General features: G+C 45.8%; 1 protein-coding gene across 3 annotated transcripts in view; it reads left to right on the top strand.

Moving 5' to 3' along the window:
• Positions 1-3,121: 3,121 nt before the first annotated feature.
• Positions 3,122-21,164, top strand: part of ST8SIA6 (ST8 alpha-N-acetyl-neuraminide alpha-2,8-sialyltransferase 6) — a 47,104-nt gene continuing 29,061 nt past the window's right edge. For 2 of the 3 annotated variants that reach the window (XM_033165435.1, XM_033165436.1), the window contains exons 1-3: positions 3,122-3,249; positions 3,522-3,632; positions 16,116-16,214. In XM_033165435.1, coding sequence (XP_033021326.1) covers positions 3,155-3,249; positions 3,522-3,632; positions 16,116-16,214 — 305 coding nt within the window. In that variant the 5' untranslated portion in view covers positions 3,122-3,154. The remainder of the gene's footprint in view (positions 3,250-3,521; positions 3,633-16,115; positions 16,215-21,164) is intronic. The other variant, XM_033165438.1, reaches the window with a different exon arrangement.

The following is a 21,164-nucleotide window of genomic DNA, read 5'->3' as shown; positions in this document are numbered from 1 at the left end:
ATGACTTGACTAATGACTTCACTGCATGCCCTGCGTGTAATTTTCCCAGAAGCAGCTGGTTGATCACACTGCTGGAAACAAAATGCCAGACTAGATAGACAATGTCCTGATTCAGCAGGACTCATTTTATGTACTTAATCTCTCCATAGACTTTTTCCTTTTCTTTCTGCTTTGCTTTGTTGAATGCCCTGTAGCTATTTCAAATTTACTGTAAACCAACTTGAACATTCCAGACACTCAGATCTGTCTGCATGACTAAATTTTGCCAGAGTTTGTTCTGAAATATACTATTGTTGCATGCTGCCCCAATCTCCCAGTGGTGCGAGATTCTAGGGGGTTATTGGTGACTTACCCAGGATTCCTGTTTCCTTTTGGAAATGAGGCACAGCTGAGACTGTGGTGTCTTTATGATAGATGGTTTCTTCACACATATATACAACCTGAGCCTATGATGGAGCGGTTTGCAGCATTAATACTGCAAGAGGGTCTTGCTTCTCCCATAGTTGTAGCCTTGGATCCAGACAGACACCAGCCAAGAACCTCTCTCCAGCTTGATGTGTTTTTATAAACTGCTGCCTATACCAGAATGCAACACTTTCTCACATCACAGCCAACACTGAAAGCCCAGGAATTTGGTGTGTATGTGTGTGAGTGTGTGTACTCCCCCAACCTGCTCTCTTGCCTCATCCATCCCCATGATGGAGGAACCCCACCTCCCTCTCTAGGGTTGTCAGAGCATCATCTCTGTCACACCCATAGTGCTTGTTCTGCAACCCACCCTGGCGTTTTCAGATACCCAGAAGGTGATGTTTCACCAATCCTGGCCACCTCTCAGAAGACATAGTCACCTCCCCCTTCACCTAGGTCCAGGAGGATCCACTATGCTTGCTAGGCATAGTGAGAGATTGCAGAAAAACTTACTGCCCTAAGATGGGTGCACCTCATTCTTATACCAAAGGTGTGTGATGGTGTTGCAACAACGTCCAAAGTTTGGGCAGTTAAAGCACCCGCCTTTGTTGCAGCTGTAGTTAGGATTAACCAGGTGCATTGCCTGAAACCAGTGATTTGCATATGTACCAAAGTGATCTAAACATTAACACCTTGGGAAAGAATCCTTCCTCAAGGCTTTTGTTTTTTCAGCAACTGGGAGCCAGGACATCTACCATTCTGCCACTCTTTAAGTTCATACGCTGGCACAATAAAATGCCCACTCGGCAGGTTATGCCTGGGACTGACTTAGCTCCACACACACACACCCAGTTGAATAGGTACTTGGTGGACTCCTAATTTATGATATGCCAAAAATAGATGTTCACTGGAGCACCAAAATCCTTCTCCCACCTTGTACAGACACCTTTGAAGGTCAGGAATAAAACATAGTTCCTTTCATTGGATCGCCCTGATGAATATCTATTGCCTAGTGTCATCACTGTATTGTAGAAAATTCGATGACACTCATAAAAGCCGCCCAGGACATTCTGGCATCTCCAGGTTTTTTCGGCACATCAGCCTCTTCTCATGCCATTTATGGCTTCCCTTAAGGGACTCTGGGAATTGCAATTGGTGTTAGCATTCACAATGTTTATCAGATTCCCGTCACGAACCTCTCACAACACTATACATATACATATACATATATATATATATATATATATATATATATATATATATATATATATATATATCCTGCAAGATTTCTTGCATGAGCAGGCACGTTTTCACACATGTAATACAAATCACCACCTGAGATTTCCTCCTGCTCTTTAGAAGAATGTGTCATCCTATAAATCGAAAGCACTGGTGGGGGCTGTCCACCCCCCCCCCGCCAACATTTCCCCTCTTTCTGTGCTGAAACACAATTAAAATACAATATAGCACAACAATACAGTCATTAAAAGCCAGTAAAAATTAATCACAGGCACAAGCCCTTGAATGTAACATGTATGGCAAGCAAGAGGGCGGGGCAAAGAGTCAAAGCTCTCAAGCCATGAAGCAGGGAAAAGCCTTCACCCCGGCTGCTTACCTTGAGGGTTTCCCTGGAGGTCCCCAGAATTTAACTGGACAGGGCACAATGGTGTGCCTTCTCTGGTTAAAAGAGGAGTTTGTGACTCTGCTCTCCCTATCTCAGGGGTGCCAACTTGAATAAAATGTTGGGGGAGCCCAGGTAAGCCCTGCCGCTGCCCCGCATACCACACCATTTGAATGGAAATGCCCATCAATGGGGGGGGGGGGGTTTCAAATATTTTATTGGGGCGAAGGGACCTCAACCCCTAGGATTGGCTCCTATTCCCCACCTTGTCATTTCCCCAACATAGATCCTCCTAGGTTGCGATTTGCTGGGGGGGGGGACTGGGGCTGGAAGAGGCAGATCTAAGGCAGCAAACCCCCCCCCCCCGCTTCTTCTGCTAGTGGTAACTTTAGGGGGGTGGGTGCGGCCACGAGCAGTCGCACCTACCCCCCTACAGTTACCACTAGCCGCCCACTGAGAGGGGAAGGGTTGGCAAACCCTCCGCCTGGGCTGCGAGCAATCCTGCCTCTTCCTTCATCAGCTGAGTTCCCGTCTGCTTTGGCCCTCCGCTTACTCTCTGCACATGCTCAGAGGCAGCCCTTGCCGTTTCAAATGAACCCGGGTCTTGTGGCTAGGAGAGCTCGCCCGACCCGACCCGACCCGATCTTTCCAAAGCACAAATCCCCCCGACCCCCCACCCTGCCTGCAACTTCTCCACCCCTTCTCTCCGGATCTCCTCCTGCTGCCTCCGCGACACAAGCCTTGCGAGCAGCAGAGAGTCTGAGCGGCTGGCTAGGGCTGCCGAGGGGCTGGGATGAGCTGAGGCCCCTCCGGCGGCAGCCCGCCTCCCCAGACCCCGCAGGAGGCGAAGCGGATCCGCCAGGAGCCGGAGAGGGGCGGAGCCAGAGCGGCGTTGGGGGGCGGCGCCGAGGGAGGCGGGAGCGAGCGAGGGGCGGGGGGCGAGAGCAGCCGAGCAGCGCCGACCCTGCTCTGCCGCTCGCCGCCGCCCCTGCTCTGCCCGACGGGGTCGCCTTCGCTGCAGTGGGAGGCAGGCGGGCGGGGGCAGCGGCGGCGGCGGCCGGATCCCGCGGCGGGCAGGCAGGCAGGCAGGCAGGCAGCTAGCTCGCTCTCCTCCCCACGGCGGCGATGCGGGCGGTCCTTGCCCTGGCGGCTCTGCTGGGCAGCCTGCTCCTGTGCCTGTGCCTCGGGTGGCTCTCCGCCGATGGCTCCGGCGGCGCGAGGTACTGGAGGGATCTTGCCTGGGGGGCTGCTGGGGGTGGCGGGATCCCTCGCGGCGGGGATGAAGTCACGGGGGTGGGCACTGGGGAGAGAGACCAGCTCCAGCTTCCCTGCACAAGGGAGGCTTCCCCGAGGCAGGGCGCGCGCGTTTTTGGCGGTGGGGGGGGGGGGTGCACGAAGGTGCCGAGGCGTTTTGCTGTGGCTGGGGGCTTCTTCCTCGCGCCACTTTATGCTCTCGGCTGGCCAACTTGGGTTTGTCTCGCTTGCTTTCCAGGGGCTGGGAGAAGGAGGTCAGGGCGACGACGGGGGGCACCCCCAGGGTGATGCGATCTCTCCGGGCGCCGTCGACATCTGCCCAGCTGGAGCCTCCGTTGGCCACCAACAGGTAAAAAGGCTGAGTTGTGTTATTGTTGTTGAAACGCCTTTTGTCGCCTCTGTGTTGGGAGAGTTGCGCTGGTCCAGCGTGACAAAAGCAGCCGCGAACATCTGGATTGTGGACCAGCGGTGTTCCAAGAAGGGCCGATCATCTTGAAAACACCCACGAGTTCGTGATATTGTGGTTGGTCCCTGATTGTCCTGCTCTCACTTCGGGACCCCAACTCGCAGGGGTCAACATACGGTGACCTTACTTTTTCTTTTCTTTTCTTTTGCAAAACATTGTTTTTGTAACGTGCCTTTTGGCTTCAGCAAGAGCGGTGAAAAGCTTGGTGGTAGATTATCTTATCCCTGTATTATTTCAGTTGCTTTTAAAATTTGCATTTTAAAGTGTTGATGATATATTGCAACCGAAGCAGCACAAGGAATCGTTTGTTCATTTCAAAATTTGTAACTGGTGGTGGTGGTGGTGGAAACTAGATTCCTTTCTAGGAAAAAATGAAATCAGAATTCTTTCCTGTTTAGGTTAGCAGAGGAGCCATCTTCAGCTTTGAAGATATTCTGCCCCCACTCTTTGTTTTTCTTTATCCTTTCTTACTTACTTTATCCATCATCTTTGCTTCGCTTCAATCCTTTCTGCTGTGAGTCACCATCCTCAAGCTCAGGTGTTTCTCTTTCAAACACTTTAGCTGTGATCCACTAGACCACAGTAAATTTTTTTTCTTGAGAAGTTTCTTGTCTCCTCAACCCGCTCATTAAACTCCCACAGCATAAAAACAAAACAAAAATAGTTTTAGGTTTTGGTGTGAAAACTTGCAGAAATGGAAATGTCACCAGAGTAAGCTGAACAGTTTCGCACAATTTAACCTTTGGAGAGTTCTCAGGTCCAACCCCTGCCTGATTTTAGAATCCCAGCAGTTTGTGACCACAACTCTATACCAACCTCCCAATCCCATTTAACCAAGAGCCTTACGTCTGAGTAGACCATAGCTGTCAACGTTTTCCTTTTTTTGCGGGAAATTCCCTTACTATATATAGCATTGGGGAACAGCAGGGAGGGTTGACAGGTATGTATATAGCAATGGGGAACAGCAGAGAGGGTTGACTGCTATGGAGTAGACATAAATATGATTGTACTGTAAATAGCCAGTTAGATTCAGGTTTAAGAGGAAGATTGTGAAAAAGTTTCGCACGAAGAGAGAATTCAGATTGAAAACATTCTTGTGTGGGCAATCTTTTCCAGCTGGATGGGGTTGGTAAGGTTTCTTTTGGGTCTCTGTTTCCATTGTTTAGTTATACTGTTTTTAAAACCTAGTAGCTTTTCTTGTAGGATTGTAGATTGCCTTGAGATTCATGTAATTCATATAACAACAAAATGCTGTATTGCCTGGAATGGGCTTTTTGAGAAGATACTTCAGAGCACAGTTGTGGGAGGTAAAATGCAGGAGCAGTCAAACAAAACATTGCTAGAGTGGACATAGAAAGGGAACTCTAGGCCAGCCAGTCGGAACTCGCTGTTTCCCCTGGGCTGGGATGACTTCCTTTTTGTAACAGGAGATGGGTGTGGTCTCACCTGGGCAGGTTAACACAAAACCACAGGGACCACACTCCATCCTCCTCTCTTTGACGACATTCTCAATGAAGCTGTACTGCTAAGAGGACAAAGGAGCTGTTTTCCCTTATGGAACAGTCTCCTGAGTAAATGTTACTTTTACTAAGTTTAAGCCTGCTGTCTGGGATCCAATTGTGAACAGATGATATCTTGTGAGTAAACGTTTTATACTTTTATAGAAGACTGTGTAGTGTCTTATTTTGAGAGGGATTAATGGGGACAATACCAGGACATTTATTACAGAGGTTTTAACAAACCTGATCAAGCTATCTGCTGTGTGTGTGTTTAAAGGGAGAATGAGAACTCTGCTAATTTCTGGGACTTGTAAACACAAATTGGAATAGGATATCTTAAACAATATATCCTCTCCTGCATCCCAAAACATTCCCACAACAGTGAACATTTGGGTATATAAGGGGTGATACGATCTTTCAGGTAAACTGGTCCCAAGCTGTATATAGGGTTTTATCCACTAAAACCAGTACCTTGAACATAGCCTGGTAGCTGATTGGCAGCCAGTGCAAATTCTCCAGCAATGGCGGTAATGAACAGTTGTGTCACTGCATTTTGCACCAGTTGCAGCTTCCAGATCAACCTCAAGGGTAGCCCCTCATAGAACACATTGCAGTAATTCAGCCTGGAGGTTACCAGTGCATGGACAATAGACTCTATAGGCAAGATCAATACAGCCAGGGACCTGACCAGTGCTAAGTCTATCGAGCTTAGAGCTGATCACCATGCAAACTCCATCCCTTAACTGAGGGCTGAACAGAATGTCAGGGGTGGGTTATCTGGTTTGGAGCCTTGCATTACAACACTGGTGGATGAACTCACACTATGCCTGCTAACATTTTGATCAGGGCTTTGGAGAGGAGTTATTGCCTTTGGGTGGGTGGTCCATTGATGGTTCAGCAGCAGCAGATGGTTCCACATTTGAATCCCTTTTCTGACGCTAGCAACAAGTTCTGATTCTCAGGCAGGTGTACAGGTTATTCTTCCCCTGTATTTTGGGTGGGTTGGGGGCTTTCTCTATATATTTACATACCACTTTTCCTCAAAGGAGCTCAAGGTGGTGTTGATGGTTCCCCCACATTCCATTTTATCCAACAACCTTGGGTGTTGAGTTAGGCTGAGAGATGGTGGCTGGTCCAAGGTCACTCAGTGAGCTTCATGACTGAGTTGGGATTTGAACCAGTGAGCTTCATGACTGAGTTGGGATTTGAACCCAGCTCCTGATCCAACACCCTAACCACTACTTCACTCTGGTGTTCAATTCCATATGTGACAGAATTCTCCTCAACCTGACATTATAGGCTGCTCTGCATTGGTTTTAAGTCTCCTGGGAGCGAGGCTCATTCTTCTTATGTAGCTGTTTCCTCAGCTGATCTGTGCCTTTTGGAAGTATTTTTTTCCCAGCATTCAACTGACATTTTTCTATTACTAAAGCGCTCACTTCTACAGCACTTCCAATATCAAATAAGCCTTCCCACCTAGATTTTGATGCTGATTAAAGGTATAAACGGAGGCCTTACAAGTCTTATTCCATTACAATTAATAAAGGATTTGCCAAGTTAAGCCGAACAGTGATTTCTTTCTTTCTTTCTTCTTTTTAAGCCATGGCACAGAACATCCATTTTCTTTGTCAAAACTCTTTTACAGTAAAATAGAATGTTTTCCTGACTCTTTGGCCTTCTGTGACTCCTGTATTTTCAAAGTACTTTAGGGTTCAAAAGCAGTGAAGGACCGACAATATTTATTTCATTCTGTGATTGAATGTTCAACATTTGCTGCACTTCTGTAGAACACTGTGGGGACACCTCCAGGGGCAATAATTGTCGATCCACTTATATAAATTCCCCACCGGCTTTTTAAAAAAGTCCCTTTTGTTTGCTTACATCTAGCGTTTAATTGTGTGGAAGCAATGGTAAGAAAATGCTTTGCACAGACAAAAAAAGCAACCACAGGAGTAGCAATGCAACAACAAAAGCCTTTCCTGGTAAGCCTTTCCCTACCAGGATTCCAGGTGCTGAACTGCAGGACACACAAACAGAAGTGGTGCCTCTTACACTCCCCCCCCCCCAAACATTCTTGACTCTCCTGTCAGTTTCCATTAAAGTTTGTAATGTGCAGGCAGGCAAGAGAGATTAACTGACTAATAGATAGGGGAAAGGACCTGTTTCCAGGGATGAAACATTACATCGATATAATGCGCTAGAGTTATTTGGCTAAAAATTATGGCTGATTATTGTAGAAGTGGTAGCAAAGTCACCTAAGTAATGCAGATGGAGTCCAGCGAGAAAAGAATCTTTTTAACACTTTATTGAGGAAAACTGAGGAAAATGGTGCATAATTTGAAGAGACAGGAACAGAGGGGTTCAGTCCTTGTTTTGTTCAACCAGATATACAGATACAGGTGGGTAGCTGTGTTGGTCTGCCATAGTCAAAACAAAATCGAAAATTCTTTCTAGTAGCACCTTAGAGACCAACTGAGTTTGTTCCTGGTATGAGCTTTCGTGTGCATGCACACTTCTTCAGATACACTTCTTCTGTGTATCTGAAGAAGTGTGCATGCACACGAAAGCTCATACCAGGAACAAACTCAGTTGGTCTCTAAGGTGCTACTAGAAAGAATTTTCGATTTTGTTTTGACAGATATACAGAGGAAAACACTCTCAGGACATGTGCCACCTCAGTGAACCAGCCAGATGGGCGGGGTAGAAATAATAAAGTTGTTGTTGTTGCTGCTGCTGCTGCTGCTGTTGCTGTTGTTGCCGTTGTAGAGCATGCCACTCTGTCTGGTTGCTAAGCAATACCAGAATTAACACCTGAGTTCCAAACAGAAAGATCTCTGCTATTGCACTTCCAGCAAAATGATGGTGTGAAATTCTTTCTACCAGTTGTCTACCCAGCAGCATGCCACCAGTCCTATTTCTAGGTCCTGTGTGAGCTGTCTCTTCACCTTCTTCATTCTGTCTCCTGACTATCTCTTCATCTCATTCCTCTACGCCCCATTTATCTATGCCCCCCATATCCTCTATGCCCACTTCTGCCCAATTTTATTATTTTGTTTCTACTTTCTTGCTTGACGGCTCCCCTGTACCACACAACCTCTCCAGGCACTCGGCCAGGCAAGAAGTGTTTTCTCCTAAACTGACACTGTACCTCCCACACAGCACCTGCCCTGATATTTGACCTTCCACAATGACAGACTTTGCCTTTAGAGCTTAGAGTGCTTATAAACATTCTGTGACATCACAGCAGCTCAAGCAAAGGCCTGGCTTGTGCGCGGACACAAGAAACAGGGGTTGTGTGTGCTTATGTGATTGTTATTTTTCTCATGGCTCCTGTCTACAAACAACAGACCCTTTTGGAGAAGCTGTGAAATAATTAACCAAATGTAATTAATTATTAACTGTGCTACAGAGACCTCTATGTTCTTTCTTCTGTCAGAACGTTGTACCCCTGAGGGTAAAATAGTTATTACAAAGAATGGGAATAGTTACTTAGCACATAAGTAATGGACTGCAATATACATTGCTCAGCAAGGCTGGCAGCTGCCCTAAATTGACTGCCATCATTAACATTCTTATTTCCTCCTAGACTATGTCTTTAAGACACATTATGAAATAGCCTTTCTGGGTTGCACCTGGTAGAAATGATATACCGGAAAGCATTGGCCAGCTATCCTCACATTTCTCCTGCAGGGGTGTTGATTTCTGAACTCTCCCTTCTATAGCTGTCCCTTTAACAGGAATGAATAGGTGATTATGGCCACATTCACACGCTGCATTTAAAGCACTATGATACCACTTTAAACAGTCATGGCTCTCTCAAAGAGTTCTAGGAGTTGCAGTTTTTTTTTAAAGGGCTGAGAGTTAAGAGACCCACACCCCACCCTGTTCCCCTCCCAGGGCTACCATTCTCAGAGTGGTTTCACAATCAATCCCCACAGAGAACTCTAGGAGCTGTCATTCTCAGAGGGGCACAGCGGTCTCTTAACAACTCTCAGCACCCTTCACAATCTGAAGCTCCCAGAATTCTTTGGGGGAAGGAACCATGGTTGTATAAAGTGGTATCATAGCACTTTAAATGTATGGTGTGAACGAGGGCTTCACTTGCTGCCAGTCATACCTCTGTTCTGTCCGTCATACATCTCTTCTGCTAAAGGGGCAGAAGCAGACCACATAAATAATCTCCACTCCTCTTTTCTTCCTGAATGACATCTCTACACCCCTGACAAGCTCAGGAGAGGTGGAACTTAGCAGGGACCATGCTTGTCTTCCAAACGCAGAAATACTCTTGAAGAATCTGTGGACCCCATTATGGAAATTAAGTTTGCCAACGTGATCAAGTCAGTGTTCTCCCTCAGGCTGTGTTGTGGGTGAGCTTGGGGCTTGGCTTCTTTGTGCCAAATTTCATCCCAGCGCAACCCTGTACATTACTCTGCATGATCTTAATGCTCCCATGCCACAGCTGCTACCTCTCTGCTCCTGTTTCCCCTAATCTAGTTGCATAGGCCGCATCTTCCACCCTGTCTCTTGCCTGTTCAAAAAGTACTCCCTGGGTCTGAGGACAAAAGGCACCTCAGCTTTTCTGGAGCACATACCTTTGGAATAAGGTGCAACTCCTTTAAGCCCAAGCAGTTTCCCCAGTCCAGCTTGGAGGAAGCAGAGCTGGAGGCACCCACCTTGCTGAGCAGGACCACATAGATCTGCAGTTGGCTCTTGATACGTCAAGCAAATCTGTGAGGCCTGCTGCCTGCTGCCTGGCCTGATCTTGAATGCACAGTGAGCTATCCATGGTCCTGACTCTTACCCATGCTTTGGGTCCTGGCTGGCCAGAAGACCCCTGTGAACCACAGCAAGAGACCAGAGCATGGACAGGAGTGGGTTTATTTCAGAGCAGAGCTTAAGGCGCATCCACACTTGTCCCATGATTCCTAAGCACGGATTTGAGAGGTCTTCCTTTTGTCTCACTGCTTTCCCCAGGAAAACCCACTGTATACTGCCAAATTGGAACAAACGTCAATCAGTTTTTCTGAGGGTTTTTCCGGGGAAAGCAGCAGGGGAAAGCTGTGAAGGCTCACCCTCCTTTGTGTGAAATAAGTGTTAAGATGCAACCTTGATATAGGGGTTTGTATTGTTTTCTTTTTCTTCTTTATCCTTTTCTTATTTTTTTCCTGTTGTCTTATTTTTATTTAGATTAGTTTGACTTTTATTGTATTCTATGTTGAAAGCAAGGGACATGGGTGGCACTGTGGGTTAAACCACAGAGCCTAGGGCTTGCTGATCAGATGGTCGGCGGTTCGAATCCCTGTGATGGGGTGAGCTCCCGTTGCTCGGTCCCTGCTCCTGCCAACCTAGCAGTTCAAAAGCATGTCAAAGTGCAAGTAGATAAATAGGTACCACTCTGGCGGGAAGGTAAACGGCGTTTCTGTGCACTGCTCTGGTTTGCCAGAAGCAGCTTAGTCATGCTGGCCACATGACCTGGAAGCTGTCTGCGGACAAACACCGGCTCCCTCGGCCTATAGAGTGAGATGAGCGCACAACCCCAGAGTCGTCTGCGACTGGACCTAATGGCCAGAGGTCCCTTTACCTTTGCCTATGTTGAAAGCTAAAAAAGAGAGAGGAATTGATTACATGAAATCACAAGACAAACGGAAATGTGAATGAGTCCTCTGCTGCAGTACATGCAGTGTGATGTCTCATTTTTAGAAATGACCAAGTTCCCTTATGCAGAGTTTCACCCGCCTTGAGCATGCTCTGCACAGATGAGTGAGGGGTTCTGGGGAAGAGGACTTCATCCCATCCTCGCCAGCTGCTGAACCCAGAGTAGCTATCAATTGAATTCGGCATTCAGTAGTGTTCTTGCCCCTCCAGGCAGAGTTCTGATTTGATTAGGCTCTCTTTTCACTGAGCTTGCTCATATAATCTTGCTGCACCTGAGTTATAGAAGAAAATAAGCTTGGTGCTTGAAGAGGAGGGAGATCACAGGCCTGAGGCTTCCTTGTTTCGCTTTATAGTCTCTGTGGACATAACCTTATTACCAAGCAATGGCATAGTTCAGTAATTTTAGATTCTTGAGTTAATGGCCTTACAAAGGACCTGTCTTTTAGGGGATAATTACTTTCCTTTGAAATGTGGTCGTCCCACCTTGCCACTGTTGCATTTGAGGGGCCTTCCTGGACTTCTGTCTCAGAATCTGGCCCTGGTGGCACTGCTGTTTGCAAGACTATGGAGCACATGCTATCAGTTGGCCACCCCTGCCTTAGAGGAGAGTGACTTGTTGTTGATCCTCGCCACAGCATTTTCCAAGGGTCAGTCTCTTCTTTTCCCATGGCTGGAATGAGTTCTTGAACTTTGGTTAATGCACAGGAGCTTTTACTTATGGCAAATATGCCATGCTGATAAGTTTATTGAACAGGCATGGCCAGCCCTGCCATTAGGCAGAATCAGACAGCTGCCTCAGGCGCTGATTTTGATTGCCATGAATTGGCAGCAAACTGTTAGTTACTTAATTGATTGTTTGACCGTATTTTGACTGACCGGGAACGTGGAGAGATACTCGTGGGATTTTCTGCCTTAGGTGCTAAATGAATTTTATTGGCCTTGTGGGGAGGAGCGGGGAAGCACTTTACTTTCAGTTAACCCAAACCAGCTTGGCTTTGTTTAAAATGTCCTGAGATTTTTTTCTGGATTTGCTGCAGAAACTTGAATGCAGAATGCTAAATATGCTTATTAATTCCTATTCCAGTGGCTTAACTAGTTTGAAGGTTTGATCTTGCTTGGGCCTGTCCCTACCATTAGGAAGAATGAGGCAACTGCCACAGGCAATAGTTGCTGGGTGGGGTGTGTAGGAGCAACATGTTGGAAGGCAGATCTGAATGTGTCACTAGGGGTCTACTAGCCTGCTGTCCTCAGATGTTCCCCCATTGCTAATGTCAAAGAAAGATTCAACTGCCAATGCAGTTGGCTTCTGTACATGGACTGTGGTGGAAGGAGTGTAGTTCAATGGTTGGGCATCTTCTTTACATGCAAAAGTCCTAGGTTCAATTCAATGGTCTGACTCAATATTGGGAAGCTTCCTACATTCATAGGAGTTCCATATTGATGTTTGCATCAGGCAGCAAAATGTCTTGAGCCAGCCATGGGGCATGGGAAGGAGATGCCTGCTGGTGATGTCTGGCTTCAGTAACCTTTCATTGGCCCAAAACATTAGTGACAATTCCATTGGGGGAAGGGGGGGGGGAGAGTGGGAAGAGAGTGTCAGACAACCTCTTACATAGTCGCTGTGATTAATGTCGGAAGACAATTTGTTACTTCTGCCGTTTAAGATTTTACAGTCCATTTCACCGAGCATTTAGATTGCATATTACCTTATTAATCAAAGTGTCACGAACCCTAAAACAGCAATGCAGTCTCATTATCTAATTCGACAAAATTAGTGGCAGAATACTTAAGAAGTTAAAAGCATGTATCCTATCGGGGAACAACAATTGGTTTATAATGGCCATAGAGTAGCTGACTTAATAAAAATGGGAGAGAATGAATAGCAGTGTTAGAAACAGAAGAACATGGTAAGGTATTGTAAAAATGTATACATATTTTGTCACTTTGGGGAGTATCCAAACTGTAATATGGGGGTAGGGAGCCTCAGGCCAGTAGCCAAATGAGGCCCTCCAGTTCTTTCTACCTGGCCCCTAGGCCTCTCCCCAGGCCATGCCCCTCATTGGCTCTAGAGTGTTTTCCCATGGCTGGAATGAGTCCTTGAACTTTGGCTAATGCCCCTTGTTTGCCTGGGATGGGTGATAGAGATTTCTATGTGCAGAAAGTAGCCTAAATATAAAGGTATGACATACTTCTATTCTTCCACCCATTTCCCCTCTGGGCCTGCCCTCCATTGCAATGTGGCCCCAGAATGGTTACAAAGAAGGGAAAGCGTCCCTCAAGCTAAACAACACCCCCCATCTGTAATAGCAGGTGAATCCTGCATTTGGGGAAGAAGGATCATAGTTGGAGTAACTACGTGAGTGTCTATCCAGTCCGTATGCCAAGATCCAGCTGCCCATGTGCCAAGATAGTGCCAGGCATTTGAGACAAGTGTAGAGTCCAGAAGGAGAATTTTAGCCTGCAATCAGGGGATCTATCAGCTCTTTCCAATAGTTTTTGAAAGGAGAGGGGAAAGAGTGCGAATATAAAGAGCATGTATTGTGAGCTGGCACAGTTTTTGACTTCCCACTTGAAATCCAGATGGTAAGACTACTAGAAGTAATGAGTTTTAGGCAGTATGAGAGTCAAGGCTCTCAAAGAAGGGAATGCTAATATGCAGAAAAGGTCAAAGTCACCCAACCTTTGAAGACTGGATATTATATTGTGATTGGGTAAGAAAGCATTGGACCAGGAAATATAATATTACCCAGCTTTTGGAAATCATTGGCTACCGCAGAGGAACTGCAGCACACAGAGCTCATTTTTCATGTTATTAGCTTTCATTCCCTCCCCCCACCCCCAGTTGGCAGTCTTTGCACTCCCATGCACTCAGAAGGAAACTGAAAGTGAGATCCATGTTGTGTGTTTCCCAAGCACAAAATGTCAGGAATGGCTTCAAAAACCGGAAGAACAAGAGCAAAATGAAAGGTGGCCTGGAGACTGGAGCAGAACTGAGCTGAGTGACACTGGGCTATTTGCTTTTCTACTATAAGTAATGATGGATTTTATTTAAAGCCTGTCACCACTCTTAGGACACTCTAAGGCCTGTTGGCTGTGGAAGGTGGAGCTTCTTTGCTTCAGTCCCATTTCTGCTTTACCCTCTCCAAAATATTTGAGCGGGCGCACATGCTTCTCATGACAGCATAACACTTTTGCAATTCTTGCACAACCTCATGCTGGGATAGCTGTGAACTCGTGCCATTGCATTCTAGCACGTTGATTTGGTCTGCTTGCACTGTCCCATTAAAGCTATTTAATAGAGATACATTCAGAGTACAGTGGTACCTCGAGTTACATACACTTCAGGTTACAGACTCTGCTAACCCAGAAATAACGCTTCAAGTTAAGAACTTTGCTTCAGGTTAAGAACAGAAATTGTGCTCTGGCGGCGCAGTGGCAGCGGGAGGCCCCATTAGCTAAAGTGGCGCTTCAGGTTAAGAACAGTTTCAGGTTAAGAACGGACCTCCGGAACGAATTAAGCACGTAACCAGAGGTACCACTGTAGTTACTCAGTGTTTGATTTTTATGGTTGTGTGTCTGTCTTGGAGCCAGTTTTCAACACCACTTTTATTTTTAGTGTGGCACTTTATTTTCTCTTGTATTCTTGCGTGCCTGTCATTCATTCCTACTGTGAAGATGAAAGCTATGTATTTGGAGACGTCATTGCCAGGGGAATGAACAGCGGTCTCCTTCTGAAGGCAGAACCAAGGCTGAAGGGGAAGAGGAATTCTGATCCTGAAATCTCCACCCACCTGACAGAACCATGAACTTATTCAGGGGAATAAGATGAACAGAAGTGATTTAGAGTATTGGGGGGTTAGGGCCAGGGGTGGGGATGGGTGGGATGCCTAGGAGAACATTTGCCAACTTGGTGGCCTTCAGATATTTTGGTTGTGGCTGAATTTGGTGCACAGCCCTAATATCTGAAGAGAATGCAGGCAAATTAGATTCTCTGTGTGGAGCATTTCTTGCCATATTGCGGTGGTTGCCTGAAGTCAAAGGCCTAGAAAGTAGGTTTAAAGCAGTGGGTGGAAGCCTTTGGTCCTCTGAATGTTGTTGGACTACAACTCCCATCATCCCTGGACACCTGAAGGGCCGCAAGTTCCCCACCCCTGTCTTAAGAGCACACACAGCAGTAACTCTGCAGAAGCAAAGTAGCACAGAGTGTTGACATGATACAAATGGAAGGTGGCCTTGAGTTCTGTCAAGGGAATCTGCCTTAAAGGTAACAAATACAGCTCTAATGGTGCTATTTGAAATGCACGTTCATATTTGAAATGAGCATCTTGGGTCTTTGTAAAAGCCATTAATGTTTATTGTTAAAATAGACGTACCTTTTTGAAATGCAATTATGTTGAAGCTGTGTGTGGTTTTATATATATATTATATACATTTCTGATTTACATCAAAATCAACATAACACGCGGGTGGCGCTGTGGGTTAAACCACAGAGCCTAGGGCTTGCTGATCAGAAGGTCGGCGGTTCAAATCACTGTGACGGGGTGAGCTCCCGTTGCTCGGTCCCTGCTCCTGCCCACCTAGCAGTTCGAAATCACGTCAAGTGCAAGTAGATAAATAGGTACCGCTCCGATGGGAAGGTAAAAGGCGTTTCCGTGTGCTGCTCTGGTTCACCAGAAGCGGCTTTGTCATGCTGGCCACATGACCCAGAAGCTGTACGCCGGCTCCCTCGGCCAGTAACGCGAGATGAGCGCAGCAACCCCAGAGTCATTCGCGACTGGACCTAATGGTCAGGGGTCCCTTTACCTTTACCTAGACATGCCTTTTTGAAATGCAATTATGTTGAAGCTGTGTGTGGTTATATATATATATATATATATATATATATATATATATATATATATATATATATATATATATATATATATTATATATACATTTCTGATTTACATCAAAATCAACATAACACACTGAACAATGCAAGCAAAACTCCCCCCTTTATAATAAAATATGCTTCTGGTGGCAACTCAGAGCAGCCCACTTCTGGATGGAAATCACAGAATGAAAGTGAAACAGACTTTGCCATCGTTAGTTTTCTCCCCTCCCAAGCTGGAGCTGCTGCTGCTTATCTTTGCTTCACAGCCATCCATTGTGCAGCTGCTGCCAAGACCATTTTTATTCTTTCAAAGACTGATTTTCCCTTTTATGTTAACAGAACGGCTCCCAATCAGACTGGAATTCAGAAGGCTGAGCAAGCCTCAAAATGCAAAGAGTTGTGGAACAACAATTGGTCTTCATCTATCAAGAAAAAAAGGTAGGGAGGTCTGCTTCTGTTCTTAAATTTAGTTGGTTTGCATCTAAATACAGCTGCTAAACACAACCCAGGATACCCAGAGGTGTGTTGGCAGTAGTTCCACGGGTGAGATGCTCATTGCAAAACCAGGGCTATGGTGGAGTCTCATTGTAAAGAAATGGGTTACAAGACTGACTGAGATTGCAGATCAAAGCGCAGAGTGGCCAGACCTGAATCTAGACCTGGAATGCATAATCTCCAAACCTGAGTCCCTCAGGCCACTGACAAGAGCTGGAGTCAAGGACTTGAACTGGAGCTTGAAGTGCACATGAAAGAGGCAGGTGTAGAATTCCAGGTTCCCAGTATTTATATAATTTACATTTTGGGGCAACTCCCAAAGCCCACTGCTGATGCCTGTCCTGGGCCACTGGGAGGTTGGGTCTAACTACCATTTAAATTCCCCCGCACAATGTCCTCGATATAGTATCACCCTGCGGAATTGTGGGGAAGATAATTGATAGCTACTGCCATCTAATTTCTGTTGGAAGTGCAACAGCAGGAATCGTGCTTCTTGTAACTTCAACAGTTAGTTCTGCTATCAATATGTCAGTTAACCAAGTTTGGGGGTGGGCGGTTTGTTTAAGCAACAAGGCAGAATGGAATGATATTTGCTGAGGTAGCATGTGACATTATTGGCAGTGTAATTCTGAGGTAGCATTTCCTCTGTATGTTTGGTCGAATGTCTCCCTGCTATGTACAAGACCTCAACGAAAAAAGAAAAAAACCTCTTTGTTTCTTTTTCAAATTCCATACTGTTTTTGTGTTCCTAATCAATGTGTTGTCAGGATTTCTTTTCTCTCTGGACTAAATTATTTAATTGACTTTGCCAGCCACCCCAGCAGCAACTATCAATGGCACCCTGGCCAATCTAGGAGCATCATACTGCTGGTCAGCTAAAAGGGTTGATGCTTCACATCAAGTCCCTGTCTACTTCAAGTCCCAGAGTTCCTGGGCGTATGGTGTTCTTTGCTGTTGTTTTTCTCTAGCCCAACAAGCATATTACTTCTGATTTCTTCCCTTTCTTAGGCCCAGAACTTCTGGTTGCACTGTACAACAGATGAGCAACCTGTGCTCTAATTTCAAAAAGTCTTTTGCAAGCAGTCTGATGGGTGGGAAGGAAGAAGCATCGGGTGAGAGTGGAAAGGGGGGCTGGAAGAAAGTGGGGGGGGCAGAGAACAAAAGAGGTGGTCTTGCCTTGTTTTTGCTCCGGCCCCCTTCTACCACTGGATTCAGCCCTGCCCACTGTCAGCACACAGTCCCTGACGGATTACCCCAAGGGATAAAGGTTGTCCCACCATGTCCTCTCACATGATGCTATCCACAAATGTTAATGCAGTGGTGCACAAGGACAAACACTCTCAGTGTTTTGTGTTCTTTTCTCTGTGTATTGATTTTTATACTGCATGTTTCAACAAGCAACAATGACTATTTCAGCAAGATATTTCATTTACTGCTTCTCCTGAGAAGTCTCTCTCTCCCCCCCCCCATTCCTTTTTTTCTCATTAGACTTCAAGCGTTCCAAAATCCTTCATTAGGACAAAAACCATCAAGACGATATTTTCATTTAGGCTTCTCCTTTTTTAAAAAAAGTGTTTTGAACAGCAGATAACATTTAAAAGTTTGCCTCAGTTGAATGAGATGCCTCTAGGTCAGGTCTCACATTCAAATTGCTCTGACGAGTCGCAATGTGATGGAAGAGCACACAGCACAGCATATCAAAGCAGTAGTCCCTTTGCAAGGGCGCATTCTGCAATTCCGGACCACCACTAGGGAGCGGGGAGCAAGGAGAGAGGCTCAGCTATGGTGACAGGCAAACTCTGCAGTAGTTAGCGGAGCAGTTTGCTGGTGCAATACCTGGCTGCTAGGATGGGGTGTGGGTGAACTCCTGCCTATATCCTTAAGACCAAGGATAGCCAACCCATGAGCATATTTGCAAACCATAGAAACTGTTGTGGACACCAACTCTGTGCTGCAACTCGCTGCTTTCCAGCTGCAACCTCCTCTCCCCATAGCATAATTAGGCTTAAAAGAAAACCTTTCCATTGGCCAAGGAAGGCTTCTTTCACATTAGTTGAGACATTCACATTAGCAACTAATCACCAAACTTAAAACCATGGAGAAACCTGGTCTGAACAAAGACATTGGATTCTTATCTCATTATACATGACAAAGCCATCTTTACAAAATAAAATAAAAAATTCCTTCCAGTAGCACCTTAGAGACCAACTAAGTTTGTTCTTGGTATGAGCTTTCGTGTGCATGCACACTTCTTCAGATCTTTAGCCATCTCACCCCTTGCCTTTCCCTGCAAGACCAATTGCAGCCGTTAAGAGTCATCAACAGGTTTTCCACACCTATCAGCCTATCACCCATTCCCACCACCCTTCTGAGTAATACCCCTCCCCACTCCCTCACTATATTTAAGGGTCTGGTGACTTCCGTTTCAGTGTATCTGAAGAAGTGTGCATGCACACGAAAGCTCATACCAAGAACAAACACAGTTGGTCTCTAAGGTGCTACTGGAAAGAATTTTTTATTTTATTTTGTTTTGACTATTAGTTGAGATGGGAGCCTGTGGGTGTCAAGGGATACCTATTATAGCACATGTGTGCTCACAGGCATCATATTGGTGAGCCATGCTTAAGGCATGAATGGGGGAAAGGATGTAGCTCAGTGACAGAGCATCTGCCTTGCATTCAGGGGTCCATGGGTTCAGTCTCTGGCATCAATATATGTAGGAATTGTCTGTTATCAGCGGATTCCATGCTCATTAAGGAGACGCCTGCTTCCTAATGAGTTTGTAACATATGCTGGTTGGGAAGGAGATATCTCCACCCTCCACATTGTGGTGTGCAGCTGTGTGCTGTTCCCATCGTCCCTCAGAGCTACTTAGTTCCTCCTTGAAGGCTTCTGTGGCTCCTTAAGGCAACTGAATTTGCAAGCAAAGTCACTCAGCTTACCCAAGCCCATTAGAGAGTCGGTGTGATGTAATGGTGAGAAAGCCAGATTGGGAGATTGGGGTCCGAATCTCCACTCAGCTCACTGGGTGACCTTGGGTCAGTCACATCGGACCACTCACTGCCTCTCAGCCTAACCCACCTCACGGGGTTTTGGTGAGGATAAAATGAGGAGGGCAGAACCGTGTACACCACCTGGAGCTCCTTGGATGAAATGGTGGTATATAAATGAATGACAACAACAACGAGAACAGCTGGCCAAGATGGGAAATGCTAAACTTTGGCCACAGCTTTATTGTTGGGAGAGTTGGAGAAAGGCAATGCAAGGTCATGAACTCCTTGCTGGAAAGAGGTGTGTGTATGCAGGAGTGCCCAACACTGACATGGTTAGACCTCTCCCTTTGTAGAAAGCAGCCGCACACTGGCCAATTGATGGAGGATATGACTTTCAAAAGCTATTAGGCAAGATACATACTTTGTTTTGCCCCCATTATGTAGGCTACTGGGGGCTCAGAAATCAAAATGGAGATTGGAGTTCAGCAGAGGTCACCTCACCATCCCTTCACCAGATCAATTGTTGGAATTATGTAAGACTGTAAGAAACTGCCATATACTGAATTAGACCACTAATCAGACAGCCCTGTCTAGACTTATTGGCAGGGAGTGTACTGCAAAGAGGTCTTTGCTGGTCCAGCTAACTGAGCTCTTTTCAGCTGGAAATTCCAGGGATTGAACCATGCAAAGCATAGGCTTTTTCACTAAGCCTCTTCATTTTATATTTGTTCATACACATCTCCTCATTATCTGAATTCATTGTGTGCCCTTCCAGTAGATCCTTGCCAACGTAAATGGAATTTCCATTGATTTAAATGTCTGATTAGCTGATCAGTTTTGATGACCTTTAAGTAATTTAGCTACATGGTTTAGTTATATTTCCACCCATTATCGCTATAAGATTGTCGCCTGCTGTTTACCCTTGTGCGCCGTTTTCTGCAGGCTGCATCTGGAGACATTAGTCCTGGATGTACCATTTACCCACATTTGAAGCAAAACACTCCACTTGAAACACCCAGTTCGTAATGGGTTGCATTTTGAATACGTTTGTAATCTCATGAGCACTGATGGGATAAATGATTGTCATCTTATAAGAAAGAAAGAAAGAAAGAAAGAAAGAAAGAAAGAAAGAAAGAACAGCTGTCTTAAATAATTACAGGCACTTAGAGACCAAGCAGAGCTATTTCATGTTCAAAAATGAAAGGTTTTCTGCTGCTCCAGAGAAGCAGACACGGAGCAATGGATTCAAACTACAAGAAAGAAGATTCCACCTAAACATTAGGAAGAACTTCCTGACAGTGAGAGCTGTTCGGCAGTGGAATTTGCTACCAAGGAGTGTGGTGGAGTCTCCTTCTTTGGAGGTCTTTAAGCAGAAGCTTGACAGCCATCTGTCAGGAATGCTGTGATGGTGCTTCCTGCTTCGCAGGGGGTTGGACTGGATGGCCCTTGTGGTCTCTTCCAGCTCTATGATTCTATGATTCTATGGTAGGAGATGGAAGATATTTTCTTTCTTCCTGTTTAACTGGTATTGAATGGGCATTGTGCGGCGCAGCGTGCAGTTAATGCTTGATTCTAACACCACCTCAATAAAACATTGCAAAACTCTCAGTCCTGCCCAATTTGAGGGGCTTTGTGGATTGACAGTAAAACGTCTAAAGCAATACAATACTTAAAGGTATCTTGTTTCTTTCACATTAGGATCTGTTTTCTTCACCACCTGCTGCTGGCTACAGATAAATAGCCAGTTTGGAAGCCTCTGTTGACTAAAAAGTTGGGTAGAAAATTGTTGGTTCACTAGCATGGGGGACAAGCAATGGAGGATGCCTTCACCCTGGTATGGATCCCCCTTCATTATAGATACAGCACAAGAAGGCTATGACTTATCCCCACCCCACCCCCA

This window comes from Lacerta agilis, chromosome 12, assembly GCF_009819535.1.
Source record: "Lacerta agilis isolate rLacAgi1 chromosome 12, rLacAgi1.pri, whole genome shotgun sequence".
NCBI classification, from domain to species: Eukaryota; Metazoa; Chordata; class Lepidosauria; order Squamata; family Lacertidae; genus Lacerta; species Lacerta agilis.
This window is presented reverse-complemented; position numbering and strand designations above follow the sequence as displayed.